Here is a 15,889-nt window from a genome sequence, read left to right as displayed (position 1 = left end):
AGTTCCTTTAGGTGTAAGGTTTTATTGTTTATTTGAGATTTTTCTTGTTTCCGGATGTAGGCTTCTATTGCTATGAATTTCCCTCTTAGAACTGCTTTGGCTGTGTCCCATAAATTTGGGGGTATTGTGTTTTCATTTGCATTTGTCTCAAGGTATCTTTTGATTTCTTTCTTGATTTCATTGTTAACCCATTCATTGTTTAGTAGCATGTTATTTAGCCTACATGTCTTTGTGTGTTTTTCAGTTTTCTTCTTGTAATTGATTTCTGTTTTCTTACCAGTGTGATCGGAGAAGACACTTGATATGATTTCAATCTTCTTAAATTTACTGAGACTTGTTTTGTGGCCTAACATGTGTTGTATCTTGGAAAATGTTCCATGTGCACTTGAAAAGAATGTGTATTTTGCTGCCTTGGGGTGAAATGTTCTAAAAATATCAGTTAAATCATCTGGTCTAATGTGTCATTTAAGATCAATGTTTTCCTGTTGAGTTTCTGTCTAGCTGATCTATCTCTTAATGTCAATGGGGGGATAATTAAAGTCCCCTGCTATGACTGTATTACTGTTAATCTCTCCCTTATGTCTGTCAGTATTTACTTTACATATTCAGGTGCTCCTACATTGGGTGCATAGATGTTTACAAGAGTTATATCCTTATTGGACTGATCCCTTTATCATTATGGCATGCCCTTCTTGTCTCTTGTTACAGCCCTTGTTTTAAAATCTGTTTTGTCTGATATAAGTAGTGCTAAGAATTTTAATATTGTAACGATCAGTTCAGTTATTCCGATATGTCCTGGCTGACTATCAGCCTTGATCAAAATGCCAAAGAGAATAATTTTAGAGAAACAAACATAGTGAATTCATATGACATTTTGTTTCTAGTTAGATTATTGCCCTTTACTTTAAAATATGAAAACATAAAGCCAAAATCCAGTAAATTGTAACGTGAGCTACATCAGAGTGGCTGTCAAATAAATACTTGATATATGCAAAAAGACATCTTGAAGGCATTTTGGAAAGACTAGAGTGCTAAGAGGCAAACATATGTGAAATTCTAGATACGTTGAATTTGTGATAACTTAGTGTTATTAAGTTCTTCAGGTTATCATTGGAAAGGAAAATTAATCTAAAGAAAAATGTATTTGTTAAATTGGGTGGTGGATTCATGGATGTTTATTAATCTACTTCATTACTTAAAAATGTTATTTTAAATGAATCTGGTATTTCATACTAAAAGGGAGAAAGACTATAAAGTTTGTAAAAGCAAATACAACAACAGTGTGTTAAAAAGAGTCTTTTAGATAGCAAGTGCCTTGTTATATTTTAAACTTATGTTCTCTTGTAGTTGAAAAACCGAGGTCACTGGGTCCATTGGAATGAATTAATTAAAAGTACTAATTTAGGAGATAAACGTGTCAAGATTCAAGATATCATAGTCCCTACAATGGACACAATTAGATACACATTTCTAATGAATTTGAGTATTACCTATGCGAAGTAAGAAACTTATAAATATACATTTTAAATGTAACAGTCTCATTCTAATAGGATCATAGAATATGTGAAGTAAACTTTGAAGTCATTCATTTTCAGATAACTGAGATGCTGTGGGGGCTAATTGACATGTCCATAATGACATCTGTTACTAGTGACAAACCTAGAATCCAGGTTTCCGACTGCCCACTCCAAAGCCTTTGCCGCCATACTTTGTTGGCCTCATAAGCCACCTTATATTTCTTTTGTTTGTAACATCAGACTAAAAGTCAGTTGCAGTGTTATTATTAAATAGGTATGCGTTCTAGTGAAAGGTTCACTATACTTCTGAGGTATCAGACTAACCATGATCCACATTCTCCCATTATATTTAGCAATTTTCAAATATGTCCTATGCTAGTTCTTCATAACTTAAGATGGACATGAAAAACTCAAACTTAAATCAGAAGAGTACATCGAAAAGGAGTACATGAAGTTGATCAAATGCCAGCACATATGCTTGGCATATCCATACCAACTTTCTTAATAACATTTTTGTCACTGTTTTTCATTTAAAACATTAGGCATAATTCATCATTAATAGTATTTTAACTAGACAAGCTCACATAACATGCATAAATGTCATGGTTTGTTGTTGATAAAGAACTTGTTTCTGAGTGAATTTTGTGACAATTTTATCTTGTTTAGTTAAAAGAAACAGGAAAAATAGTTTATAGCTTATGAGGTAATATTATTTTATCCCTGTTTTGCATTTAGTGGCTTATATTAAAAACTTTCTTAGGCAAGGAAGGCACTTGCCAGTTCTGAGGGATTTCTAGTATGAGAGTTCTTTTGAGCCATGAACTATGTGTCAGAATAATGCTTTTAAATAATATAAACATAATATTACAAAGGAAACCACATATTGAAATATATTTATTAATATATTGAACAAATTTGGGCTATAGTAGTAATACATGTGCTTCTTTATTAACACATTAAATTGTAAGGTCTAGCAATAAGTCTGATGACTGTCATAATTTTGAAGAAGTAATAGAATGAGTGATATTTTTGAGATCTCATCAACAATTATAATCTTTAGTGTAATATCTGTGATTTCTATTAATGACAAAGACACAGGTACTATTAAAAAATTATTCTGTTTTAGTTAAGGATAGTGAAAGTAAAGAAGTACGTAACCTTTTTGCCATCCAAGTTCACATATTCTCAGAATACTGTCTAAGAATTTCTGCAGTTGGTCGATAGACCCCAAGTTAAGAACAGTATTTTATTTATTAAAAGTATTTTAATAAGTAGTTTTTTCATAAGGTGAGTGTTTCTCAGACTGGGACACATAGATAAATTATCAGGGGTTACTGTAGTTCTAAAAGAACTTTTATGTTTATACTTCAGTGATAATTTAAAAAATAAATATTACCATAATTTGGATTACTTAGATGACTCATTCTAACTAAATGCTTTTACTCAGTTTTAGTGCCAGCCTTTGTGTTTGCCCTTATGTATTGTATGGTGTCAAAATATCACTCAAAGTGACAGTATTTGATTTTTAATCAGTGTTTCTCAAACTGGTATTCCTCAGAGTTCTATGAACATAACTCATAAGATTTTTTTTTTTTGCCTTTAAAATTAGTTATGATCACTCGAGAATGAGAAACCTTGCTTGAGTCCTCACTGAATGGAAAATTCCTTAGAGTTTGCTTTTACACAAGTATTTTCAGTTAGTAACTCTGACGTGATTCTAAAGTGCTATTAACAGGTATACATAACTGTTAGCTTTAGAATTCACTGTCATTTAGTTTCTCAACAGAAACTTTATGCTATTGAAGTAACTGAAACAGCCTAAACCTATCTTATTGTCGTCATCTCGTTAGTCTATTTGACTCTGCACCCCCTTGCCTGTATTTCTAACTAAAGAATACAAATACATCACTTTTCTGAGGAGAAAAAAACTTTGGCTTTCTTTTCTGAAAAGTTCAGCATGTTATTACTTGTTTTATGAATGTTTTTGCATATAGCAATGTTACATCTGTTCAAATAATAGTTTGTTATTAAAGTCTCAATAACAGTAAGCAAAAAAATGTGTGCAAGTTTTTACTTTTAGTCTTTCATGAAATAAGAATGATAGATTAAAATGTGAATTTTTAGATGAAGATGCTATGATTATTATTTATGTTTTCAACTAACTCCAACTTCTTTTAGTAGAAATGTATTCTGACTTTTTCCCCTTTCGAATGATATGTTTTCATAAAGGCCACTGCTTTTTGTGGGTCCAACGGGTACAGGAAAATCAGTGTATGTGAAGGATAAGCTAATGAATCACTTGGAAAAGGACAAGTACTTTCCTTTTTATGTTAATTTCTCTGCACGGACCAGTGCCAACCAGGTTCAGGTTAGTTTAAAGCCAGAAACATGGCTTTATAATTATTACTTTTTAATTTATTTGGTTAGTGTTCATAATTGTGTATTAAATGAACAGTTGTGTAAATCTTCTTTTATGAATTTAAATAAAACTTCAAAACTTTTACTTTTGGCATTACAAATAAGTTTTAAAAGTCAGGTTTTTAGGACAAATGTCTGAGAGAATATTTTTGCATTAGTACTGGATTGTTGAGCTTTGTCACCTTTTTTTATGCCCAAGAAGAAGTAATAATTGATTTCTTAACTGGAAAAGGAAGTGTAAGAGAGATGAAAGAAGGGAGAGAGAGAGAGGGAGAGAACTTTCTAGACTCTCCTAGGTGATTTTTAGGGGAATCTGCTGCTTACTAAAGCTCTTTCATCACTGAAAGATCTTTTAAACCATGGACTATTGTATGAACTTCTGTGACAAGAACTATATACCTGTACATTCCACCCTTTACCCCCCAAACTGCTATGATTAAAGTACTGCATAAGATCTTTTCTAATCACTATTTTTTCATCCATTCCTAAATTTATGTCTCTCCATTCTCCCCTGATCTGTGGGGCTCATTTCCGTTGTTTTAAGCCTATAGAATTCCCTTAACCTGAAAATTTTACAAATTTAGATGAGTGCTTTTAGGTATTGGGTAAGTTAAAGTTAATAGATATGTTGGGGTATCCAATGAGGAAAATAGTGTGTGTGTGTGTGTGTGTACAATATAAACATATAAATATGTATGTATGAGGTGTGATAAAAAACAACAGTGACTGTTTAAATTAAAAAAAAAAAATTCTTACAGTAAAAGACATATTGCCATTAATCCCTCTCAAAATACTCCCCCTCAGTTTGAACACACTTAACCCATCGTTCTTGCCACTTTCTGAAGCAGTTCTGGAAATCTCTTTCGTGTCTTTAGTAGCGCTGTCATGGCTGCCTCATGTCCCGAATTGATTAAAAAAGTTTACCTTTCATAGTCATTTTGACTTTGGGAAAGAGCCAGAAGTCCCAAGGTGCCAGATCCAGTGAATAAGATGGATGAGTGTCGTGCGGGAGACCCTGCTCGCTGCGCCATGTGTCTTGCGGGGCGGCCTGCAGGTTCTCTGCTCCCGTTCCCCACATAAGAACGCAGGATATGGTGAGGCCAAAAAGGAACACCCACGGAGCCATAGGTAGGGGAGTCATACCACTATGGTCTCACTGGAGGCTGGGTTCACCGGACGTGCGACCTGCTGTCCGTGTTTCTGCCAACCGACCAACGACTCGCCTCGGCTCTCCTCGGCTCTCCTCGGCTCTCCTCGGCTCTCCTCGGCTCTCCTCGGCTCTCCTCGGCTCTCCTCGGCTCTCCTCGGCTCTCCTCGGCTCTTGCAGCAGTTATATCGGCGGCTAATTGGCTAACTGGCTGCAGCTGACGGCCAATCAGCCACAGCTGACGGCCATCTACTACCCGAGCCAGAACCTTTCCACGTGAGGTCGAGAGCCTGTAAACTACTTTCTGGGGCTCTGTCCCCACAATGAGGACACACCATAATGTTTTTGTTTGCCATACCAGAAACGATGTGTGACATGGAGCATTGTGTTGGAGGATGAAGTAAAGACACTCACAAAAGGACTTCCAGAACTGCTTCAGAAAGTGGCAAGAGTGGTGGGATAAGTGTGTTCAAAGCCAGAGGGAGAATTTTGAGGGGGATTAATGGCAATGTGTCTTTTACTGTAAGAACTGTTTTATTTAAACAGTCAGCATATCTTTTGATTACACCTGGTATATAATTCCTAGCACATAGAAGTGTTTCAATAAATGCTCTTGGAATAATGTTGAATATGAAGTTTGGTATCACTCTAAAAGTTAATAAATATAAATAAATAAACACATGCACATAGTGCTGTTTGGCATTATTTTCTTACATAATTAGATTGTTAAATTCCTAATTTTTTCCTGGTGTTAAGTGTGGCTACTACACTTTCTTCTTTATATTTTAGAATATTATTATGGCTAGATTGGATAAAAGACGCAAAGGAGTTTTTGGACCACCTATGGGAAAGAAGTGTGTAATTTTTATAGATGACATGAATATGCCTGCATTGGAGAAATACGGAGCTCAACCTCCTATTGAATTATTACGACAATTTTTTGACTGTGGGAATTGGTAACTATTTAATTGAAATCTTAATTAGCCATGCTAAAGTCACTTTTTGTTCACTTTTTCTATTTTAGTTTCTCATATCAAAATATACTTTTTTTTTTCAAGTCATTTGTGAAAGAAAATGGTTGCTCAGATTTTTCTATACAGAAATTTTTGGAAGACTTTTCTATACCATTTTTATACCATTCTTTTCTCTGAATGTGGGAGTTAGATAACTAGGATTAATAATCCAGTATTGGAGATATGTATATTCAACAATATAGTAAATTCTTTCCTTTTAAACTATTATTTTCAATTATTGAAAATAATCAGAGGGTAAGGGGGTGGGAGGTGGGAGATGAGGGTAAGGGGGATCAACTATATGGTGATGGAAAGAGAACTGACTCTGGGTGGTGAACACACAATGGGATTTATAGATGATGTAATACAGAATTGTACACCTGAAATCTATGTAATTTTACTAACAGTTGTCAGAAAGAAAGAAAATAAGTTACAGATTATATCGTTCAAAGTACCATTCTCCCAGGGCTGTGAATTTATGGGTATTCTCCAACTTAAGTTACCATAATTAACACCCTGTGTTTCTACCATTCTCTGTATTTTCTGTGACTGTTTGGGACTACCATATCTTTGAGATGACTTGGTGGTTTTAACAGCAGTTTCATAGATAACTCTGCCCTCCCTTCACCCCCATTTTATGATAATATGGTTAGTTTCCAACACGTAAGACATTGTGCCTTTTAGTTCGGATTAATAATTCTTCATTTCCTTCTCTTAAATATACTTTCCTGATCTTCAACATACTACGGTGTTTCCCCATAAATAAGATCTAGCCGTACCATCAGCTCTAATGCATCTTTTGGAACAAAAATTAATATTATATAAGACCTCGTCTTATTTTACTATAATATAAGACCGGTGTAATATAATATAATATAATATAATATAATATAATATAATATAATATAATATAATACAATACAATACAATGTCTTCTTTTAATTTTTGCTCCAAAAGACACATTAGAGCTGATGGTCCAGCTAGGTCTTATTTTCGGGGAAACACGGTATTATTTTTATCTCAAGTCAAGGGTAGACTAATTTTGAAGCTAATTCATAATTTGGAAATACATATTTGTTATTACTGCAGACCCTTGGAATCCTGCCTCCAGGAAATAATCGCTGTTAATAGTGTATTCCCTATTCCTCCAAGTTCTTTTTCTTTATAAATGTATTTTTTAAAAATACACTCATGTTACACATAATGTTTTGCAACTTGTTTGCACTTAAGTGTTTATCTTGAACACCTATCCATATTATTTGTCTCATTCCTTCTATTGCCTTTTAATACCATTTAGTTGTGCGGACCTTTCCATAATTTACTTATCCAGTCCCCTAATGACAGCTATTATGGTTGTTGCCAAAAACCAAATCATGTTTTTATATTTTCTAGTGTACCCCTACTGTTGCTACTGGCTATATAGATTTCTCTCACTACCCTTCCCTGCTTTTTGCAAGAACTTCAATATTAAAGGACTTAATGGTCTACTGGAAATAGGAACCTTTTCAATGGAGTGGTTCCAACGCAATGGAGCTATTTAGATACCCCTTTCTGATTAAAATTTCTTTGGAGCTTTGTTATTCTTAATGGGTTCCTTTTTATATACAAAAGTGTGTAGTTACTATTCAGATATCCTTACGTGCTCTGAAGATAAGATTTGAGATGAGAAAAAGAAATCAGGACTTTGCTGTAAGTAGGATGACTATATAATTGATTGTTCAAACTGGAACAATTCTGAGAGTAAAAGGGGAGTGTTATTAATTACTATAGGACAAGCGCAAACCAGAATTGTCCCAGGCAAAATAGGACATATGACTACAACCAGCTACAAACAAGATTGATCTCTCATCCATGCTCTGGATTTGGAGTAAGAAGAGGAAGAGCAGACAGTCAAATTGGAAAAAAAGAGTAGGAGGAAAGAAAGGGAAGGGCAAGGGGAAGGGACACTCTAGATACACAGAATCTGGCAACAGAATAAGTGTCACTGAAAGGAGAAATAGAATGCTGCTAAAAAAAAAAGGTCTCTCGTACTCTAAGCATTATTGAAAGTTCTTCCTTTTAGAGAAGCTAAAATCAGATTAAGTTTCTAGGAAGATCTACATTTCATTCCATCTTACTGGTTTTATCACTGATCGTTTTGAATTTTTATGTGCTTTCAAGGTATGACCTTAAGGATACAAGTAAAATCACATTAGTTGACATAGAGCTGATTGCTGCCATGGGCCCTCCAGGTGGTGGAAGAAATCCAGTTACTCCCCGTTTTATTCGACATTTCAACACCTGCACTATTAATACTTTTAGTGATGAAACAATGGTCCGAATCTTCTCATCAATTGTAGCATTCTACCTTAGGACTCGTGAATTTCCTCCGGAGTACTTTTTAACTGGGAACCAAATTGTCAGTGGAACTATGGAGGTGAGCAAATAATGCAGTACAAAATGTTTTAGCATATAGTATATCCCTCATTTGGTCCTTACTTTTTTTTTTTTTTTTTAACTTTTTTTCCCCTTAGACAACTACTTTAGTCTTTAATGTCAGAGAAGCTGTTCAAGAAGGCTTGAGAACTGGAAGATTATAGGATTTGAAATTAGGTAATCTAACTGGGTTTGAGCCTTGACTATTTCCTAGCTATATGGCTTTGAGCAAGTAATTTGATCTCCCAGGAACTCAGGTTTTTAATCACTACAATGGGAGATAATACCTAGTTCACAAGGTTGTTACAAGGAAATCATTCAGAACCAGTATGTGCCACATTGTGTTTTCCTAATTGTCAGATTCCTGCTGTGGCATTTATTTTCTGTCCTCTCTCTCTTCCCTCCCTTTCTTCAGTGTTTATCTTAAAAATAAAAGAAACTTAAGCAGTTTAGGAATATATTATTTTTCGCCAGATCACATAATTTAGGAGTAGCAGTAGCAGGCTAAAGAGCAGCTCTTAACTTACTCAATATTCAGCATGTCTTATCTGCCTCTGCTCAGAGGCCAGAGCCAGCCTCATCACTAATGGTAAAAGGAAAAACAATATATTTAAGGTAAGTCAGTGATAATCTCATTGAACTAAGCTTTTGGGAACCTTGATAAAGGGTTCATTTTGGGATCACTGCAACAGAAGCAAAAAGCTCCCTGGAATCATTCCATTAGTTTCCAAGAGCATTGTATCTTTCTAAAATTCTTCTCTTGTTCTGGTGGAAAATTTGTGCTGATAAAATAGAGAATCTATGAGCACAGGGATACTGTAGTTATTTTGATACAGAAAAGTGCTTCTGTTTATAAAATATGATGTTTGTATTTCACTCATCTCCGGGAAAGAGGGGGGAGTTGGTCAGGCAGACAGGGATACAGACAGGAACCCCCCCGCCCTCCGTCTTTGAAGCATTATAGATCTACAGTGTATGGAGGAGATTAGGGGAGGGGGGTGAATCATAGAACACATACAAATGAAAAATAATTTTATTCAGTGTTTTTAGGCTACATTGTAAAAGATTTATCTTCTTAAAGAAAATATTAAACTTTTGGTGAATTCAGCATGTAGTAAAAATATACTCCGTTTCCATATTATAGCCAGTTAAGTTAGAGGAAAGAAGGGAGAGAGAGAAAATAAGAAAGAGAAGGAAAAGGATAGAACACATTGCTTTGTTTTGAAGTCAGTGGAAATCTAAAGGAAGTTGTTTCATCCTTTTCTTCATCTGGAATGCTTCTGAATGAGTTATCTGGATTCACTTTCTATTAAAATGTTTACTTACTCCCAGGCTATTCACCTTTAAATGGGACAACCATAATAACTGGGAAATAAAAGCATTGTCACTTCTTGGGCTTGGATGGAATCAGATAATAGCAAGTTCTCTCAACTTCATAATACCTGGTTGAGTGCAATAAGCCAAAATAAAAACACTATGTCACACTAGGCTTAAAAATACTATACAATTTTCTAAGCCGATGAATCTGATAGGATAAATAAAATATTTTATATAACATACAATTTGTTACATGGCTTTGCTGATTATAAGCGTTTTATTTCTGCTTTGTTTTTCATATTCAGGTATATAAACGATCCATGGAAAATCTTTTGCCCACTCCTGCAAAATCTCATTACACTTTCAACTTGCGGGATTTTTCACGAGTCATCCAGGGCTGCTTACTCATTGAAAGAGATGCTGTGGAGAGCAAGCACACTATGACCCGGCTGTTTGTACATGAGGTTCTTCGAGTGTTTTATGATCGCCTCACTAATGATGAGGATAGATCCTGGCTGTTCAGTTTAACCAAAATTGTTACAAAGGACCATTTTAAAGAATCATTTGATAGTATCTTTTCACATTTGAGGAAAGAGAATGCACCAGTGAGTATAGTTAGTGATTAAAAACATATTAAGTTAAAACAGTACAATAGCATGGTTATAATCAACTTGCATTTGAAAAATACTGCTTCCTCACGATCATATTCCTTTAACTTTCCTCATAGATAGGTATTTATTTTGAGAAGATTTGTCTTCAGAATCATTATGTTTATGACATAGAAGTTATTTAAAGAATAAAACTTAATCTGATAGGGACTAAGCGATATAATAGATGTAAAGTTGTAAATATGGTGACCATCCCTTAGTAACTACTCAATAAATGGAAGTCACTCAGAATGACTTCTCCAAGAGAGTAAGGGGGAACTTTTTTTAAATAGAAGAAGGCTCTTTTCTTTTTATTTCCTAAGGATATAATTTCAGGTATTAATTTTATAACTACATTATTTACTACCCTAATGTTTAAAAGAATTATCTAATTGATGATCATCTACAACATGGACAAAACAAAATCTTGTACAACATTTTAAAAATTTTATTTTAGAAAAAATTTTTAAGTGTTATGATTTATTGATTTTTGTTCTATAGGTAACTGAAGAGGACTTAAGAAATCTAATGTTTGGTGATTATATGAATCCTGACCTTGAAGGAGATGAGAGAGTTTATATTGAAATTACAAATATTCATCATTTTAGTGACGTTGTGGACCAATGCTTAGATGAGTATAATCAAACTCACAAAACAAGATTGAATCTTGTCATTTTTAGGTACCTACATTTGGTATTAATGGTTGAAATTGCTGTTTATAAAAATTTAGTGTGAAATATTTTGAATTTATGAAAAGGTATAAGGAAAAATTTGGTGAATAACCTTGTACCCATAACCGAGCTTAAGACATAAAATATTAGCAATTTATTTGAAGTCCCTTGTGTAGCCCACTTTCCCTCACTGCATCCCCATCATACCCTGCAGGAGTCAAAGGAAACTCAAGTGTTTATTTTGACTTTTACTACACATGTGTGTCCCTAAATATATATGCACTGTCTTATTTTGTGTGTTTAAAACTCGTATAAGTGGTATTGTACTAGATGTATTCTTCTGCGAGTTGTTTTATTTTATATTGTTTGTGAGATTTAGAAAAACAATGAATTTTTACTACTACATTGCATTCCACTGTATAAAACAATGTAGTCATTCTTCTGAGATAGACTTTTAGGTGTCTTTTAGTTTTTGCAATAATAAAAAAGGTTTGAACATTCATGTCTCTTTGGGTACATGTATAAGAATTTCTCTAGGCTATATTCCTAGAAGTAGAATTATCGTGTCCTGGTATGTAAGCATCTTCTACTTTACTAAGCTTTGCCAAAGTATCTTTAAAAATTATTGTTTTTAAGAGGTTCCATTGTTCCTTACCCTTAGGATTAGGATTACCAAACTTGGTAAATTTTGCCAGTCTAAGCAGAGTGGAATGGTGTTCATCAAGGCTCTAACTTTAATTCCCCTACTCACTAGTGAGGCTGTCTTCTCTCAGTTTGCTATTTTGTGAATAACTGATTTCCTGTTTCTCACATAGAAATCTTTATATTAAAAATTGAAGAAATGTTTTAAATAAAAGTAATAATATACTTCCAATATAAGAAGTTATAATTTCATTTTATTTCTGTAATTTGTGTGTTACATTTCCTGAATTTGTACTTTAAATAGTTTTCCTTTGCATCAAAAGATCCAATTGTAACTGCTTTTGAAAAATCACACATTTTGATGATTATTTCTTTAAAATTGTGATAGTGACATATGGGACAGCAAAGTCTACCCTTCTAGGAAATTTAAAAAACAGTTACATATATATATATTTCCAAGTATTGTAATGTTGATATTTTGTAGGTATGTATTGGAACATTTATCACGAATATGTCGAATTCTAAAGCAGTCTGGTGGAAATGCTTTGCTTGTTGGACTTGGAGGAAGTGGTCGTCAATCTTTAACTCGTCTGGCTACATCCATGGCAAAAATGCAGATTTTCCAACCAGAAATTTCTAAGAACTATGGTATGAATGAGTGGAGAGAGGATCTAAAGGTAAAATTATTAAGAAATATAGTGTCAAAAATAATATCAGTGCATTCTTCTTTTTTTTATTTTATTTTTTATTTTTTAAAGTTTATTGGTGTGACAATGGTTAGTAAAGTTACATACGTTTCAGGTGTACAGTTCTATAGTACATCATCTATATATCACATTGTGTTCACCACCCAGAGTCAGTTCTCCTTCCATCACCATATATTTGACCCTGTTTACCCTCATCTACCCCCCCCCACCCCTCTTACCCTCTGGTAACCACTAAACAATTGTTTGTGTCTATGAGTTTGTTGTTGTTGTTGTTTTCTAAATTTATTGGGGTGACAATTGTTAGTAAAATTACATAGATTTCAGGTGTACAATTCTGTATTACATCATCTATAAATCCCATTGTGTGTTCACCACCCAGAGTCAGTTCTCCTTCCATCACCATACATTTGATCCCCCTTACCCTCATCTTCCACCCTCCACCCTCCTTACCCTCTGGTAACCGTCTATGAGTTTTTGTTTCTTTATTTGTTTGTCTTGTTCCTTTGTTGCTTTCAGTTTTATATCCCATATATCAGTGAAATCATATGGTTCTCGACTTTTTCTGTGTGACTTATTTCGCTTAGCATAATAATCTCAAGATCCATCCATGTTGTCGCAAATGGCATTCTTTTACGTGTGAAAAGAAGAGAGAGGCACCTTGTATAGCTATTGCTAAGTGCTTTACATACATGATTTCATTCTGTAAGTAGAACAATTCAATACAGTAGGTATGGTTGTCTCTGTATTTTACTGATGAGGAAACTGAAGTTGAGCTTAGCTTCTTTGGAGCTGTAGTTCTGTAACCAATAGAATAGTGGAGGGCATACTTGGGGCTTTCAACCTCATGTGTGTACAACTCAGGCCCCAGAAGAGAGATGACCCAAAGTGAAAAAAAGCAAAGGAGCTATTGCTGGACATTTTTCACTTTCACTTTCACTGACCCTCACATACTAAATTTCTACATCCTAAAAGTGAACATAAAGAAAAGATAGCATTTGAGATCCTTTTAAATAAAAGTATTTACAACTATAAACTTCCCTCTTAGCACTGCTTTAGCTGCATCCCCATAAATGTTGATATGTTGGGTTTTCATTTTCATTTGTTTCAATAAATTTTCTAATTTCACTTATGATTTCTCCTTTGACCTACTTGTTATTTAAGAGTTTATTGTTAAATTGCCATGTATTTGTGGACTTTTCAATTTTTCTTCTGCTATTATTTCTAGTTTCATTCCATTGTAATCAGAAAAGATGCTCGATATGATTTAAATCTTCTTAAATTTGTTAAGACTTTTTTTGTGACCTAACATGTGATCTACCCTAGAGAATATTCTATATGCACTTAAGAAGAATGTGTATTCTGCTGTTCTTTGGTGAAGTTTTATGTGTATTTCTATTAGGTCTAATTGGTGTATAGTGTTATTCAAATCCTCTATTTCCTTATTGATCTTCTGTCTGGCTGTTCTACCCATTATTGAAAGTCAGGGTATTGAAGTCTCCTACTATTGCATACCTATTTCTACCATCAATTCTGTCAATGTTTATTTCATATATTTAGGAACTCTGCTGTTTGGTGAATAAATATTTATCATTGTTATTTCTTCCTGATGAATTGACTCTTTTATCATTATATAATGTTTCTTGTCCCTTATAAGAGTTTTTGACTTATAGTCTATTTTGTCTGATATAGTACAGCCACCCTGCTCATTTTTGGTTACCGTTTGCATGGAACATCTTTCCCATTCTCTCACTTTCAGCCTATGTGTGTCCTTAGGTCTAAAGTAAGTCTTGTATCATTGGATCCTATTTTTATTCATTTAGTCAATCTATGTCTTTTGGGATGGGTAATTCATTTACCTTTAAAGTAATTGCTAATAGGGAAGGACATATTAATTGGCATTTTGTTACTTGATTTTTATATGTTTTATAGCCTTTTTGTCCTTCATTTCCTCTCTTAATGTTTTCCTTTGTGTTTTGTTGATTATTTATAGTGTCATACTTTGATTCCCTTGAGCAGTTGTGTAAATGATATAATTTATTTAAAATATATGATTTTGAAATAAATACAGAAGTTTATTTTTAAAAATCATTTGCAGAAGTGATGATGCTATCTTCACTTGAAATATGCTGGCAAATGTTTAACAACGAACTCTCCAGGAGGTTGAGGGGAACCTCTCATTTGTAGCATTTGCCAATTTCCATGGTATAAAAACTCCCACCATGAATAATTTGAAGCTATCAATGTGATGTCAGTGAAAACAGTTGTAAATAGTTATGTGCTTGAACACCATTACATGGTATTTTACTGTATAAATATAATCAATTTAAATAACCTCCACAGCATAGATAATAGTAAATATAAAAAATAGAAGTGATGAAGTTTATATGTTTGTTACCTTTGTTTTTAATATAATTTAATAATTAGTTTATATAATTTAATTTTTAATGCTGGCTGTGTTGAACAATCTGCTCAAAAGCTCTGTGAAATTTTAACCAGTTCTACCACCCTAAGTAAGTCAGCTCTAGCATACCACTGAGCCCATATCTTTGTATTCGTTAGGAATCTTTGGTTGCAACTGACAAACTCAAAACAAAACAAAAGATCAAACTAGCTTAAACAAAGGACAGAGTTATTGTCTTACATGACTGAAGAGTCCAGAGGTAGAGAGACTTTTGACGTGGCTGAGATTAAGGGCTCTAATTAAGTCCTCAGTAATTACTCTTTCTATCTCCTGGATCTGTTCTCCTTCTCCTCCTTCTCCAGCAGACGCATTGCATGTGGCAGCCCCGTTGGCCCCTAGTAGTTCTAAATTACTGGCCTTTATATCCTCCACCTTAGAACAACAAAGATTCTTTCTCTTTTCAAGTCCCTCTTAGTCCCCAAAAACTGTGATTGGGCCCACTTAAATCATATGCCCTCCTCTGAATCAATGACTATTTCTAGGGGCTTGGGAAACTGACCAGTCAAGGTCTTCTTCCTTGGAGATGGGCAAAATGGAGGCCCGGATTGACAGCCCCACAAGAAACGGGGAGAGGTACTACTCTAAAATTGAGACGTTGTTATCTAAAGGAGGGGAAAGGGAGGGAAAGCAAAAACAACAAATGTCTACCACATTCTGCTTATAAGTGCATTTTTACTTTAAGGTTCTACTAAGGAATGTTGGCATGAAGGGCCAGAAGACAGTCTTTTTAATCACGGACACTCAGATTAAAGAGGAAGCTTTTCTAGAGGATATTGACAGTGTGCTCAATACTGGAGAAGTACCTAACATTTTTGCAGCAGATGAAAAACAAGAAGTGATGGAGGTAAATGCTTTTTAGGGAGTGTCTCTCCCAGCACAGAAATTTTCTTATCTTTAACTTGTTTTCTGCTCTTCAGGATAAGCAAAGCTTGTA

At 34.2% G+C, this 15,889-nt stretch overlaps 1 protein-coding gene across 1 annotated transcript in view; it reads left to right on the top strand.

The window, feature by feature from the left end:
- The window catches only part of DNAH12 (dynein axonemal heavy chain 12), a 195,435-nt gene that overhangs the window by 101,989 nt on the left and 77,557 nt on the right, over positions 1 to 15,889 (top strand). Inside the window, exons 37-44 of the mRNA XM_074313144.1 lie at positions 1,348 to 1,499; positions 3,747 to 3,885; positions 5,872 to 6,038; positions 8,256 to 8,511; positions 10,133 to 10,432; positions 10,976 to 11,154; positions 12,272 to 12,464; positions 15,638 to 15,799. Coding sequence (XP_074169245.1) covers positions 1,348 to 1,499; positions 3,747 to 3,885; positions 5,872 to 6,038; positions 8,256 to 8,511; positions 10,133 to 10,432; positions 10,976 to 11,154; positions 12,272 to 12,464; positions 15,638 to 15,799 — 1,548 coding nt within the window. The remainder of the gene's footprint in view (positions 1 to 1,347; positions 1,500 to 3,746; positions 3,886 to 5,871; positions 6,039 to 8,255; positions 8,512 to 10,132; positions 10,433 to 10,975; positions 11,155 to 12,271; positions 12,465 to 15,637; positions 15,800 to 15,889) is intronic.

This window comes from Rhinolophus sinicus, linkage group LG10 (genome assembly GCF_036562045.2).
Source record: "Rhinolophus sinicus isolate RSC01 linkage group LG10, ASM3656204v1, whole genome shotgun sequence".
In the NCBI taxonomy this organism is placed as follows: domain Eukaryota; kingdom Metazoa; phylum Chordata; class Mammalia; order Chiroptera; family Rhinolophidae; genus Rhinolophus; species Rhinolophus sinicus.
Note: the sequence above shows the minus strand (reverse complement) of the source record. Positions and strands in the feature narration are given on the sequence as shown.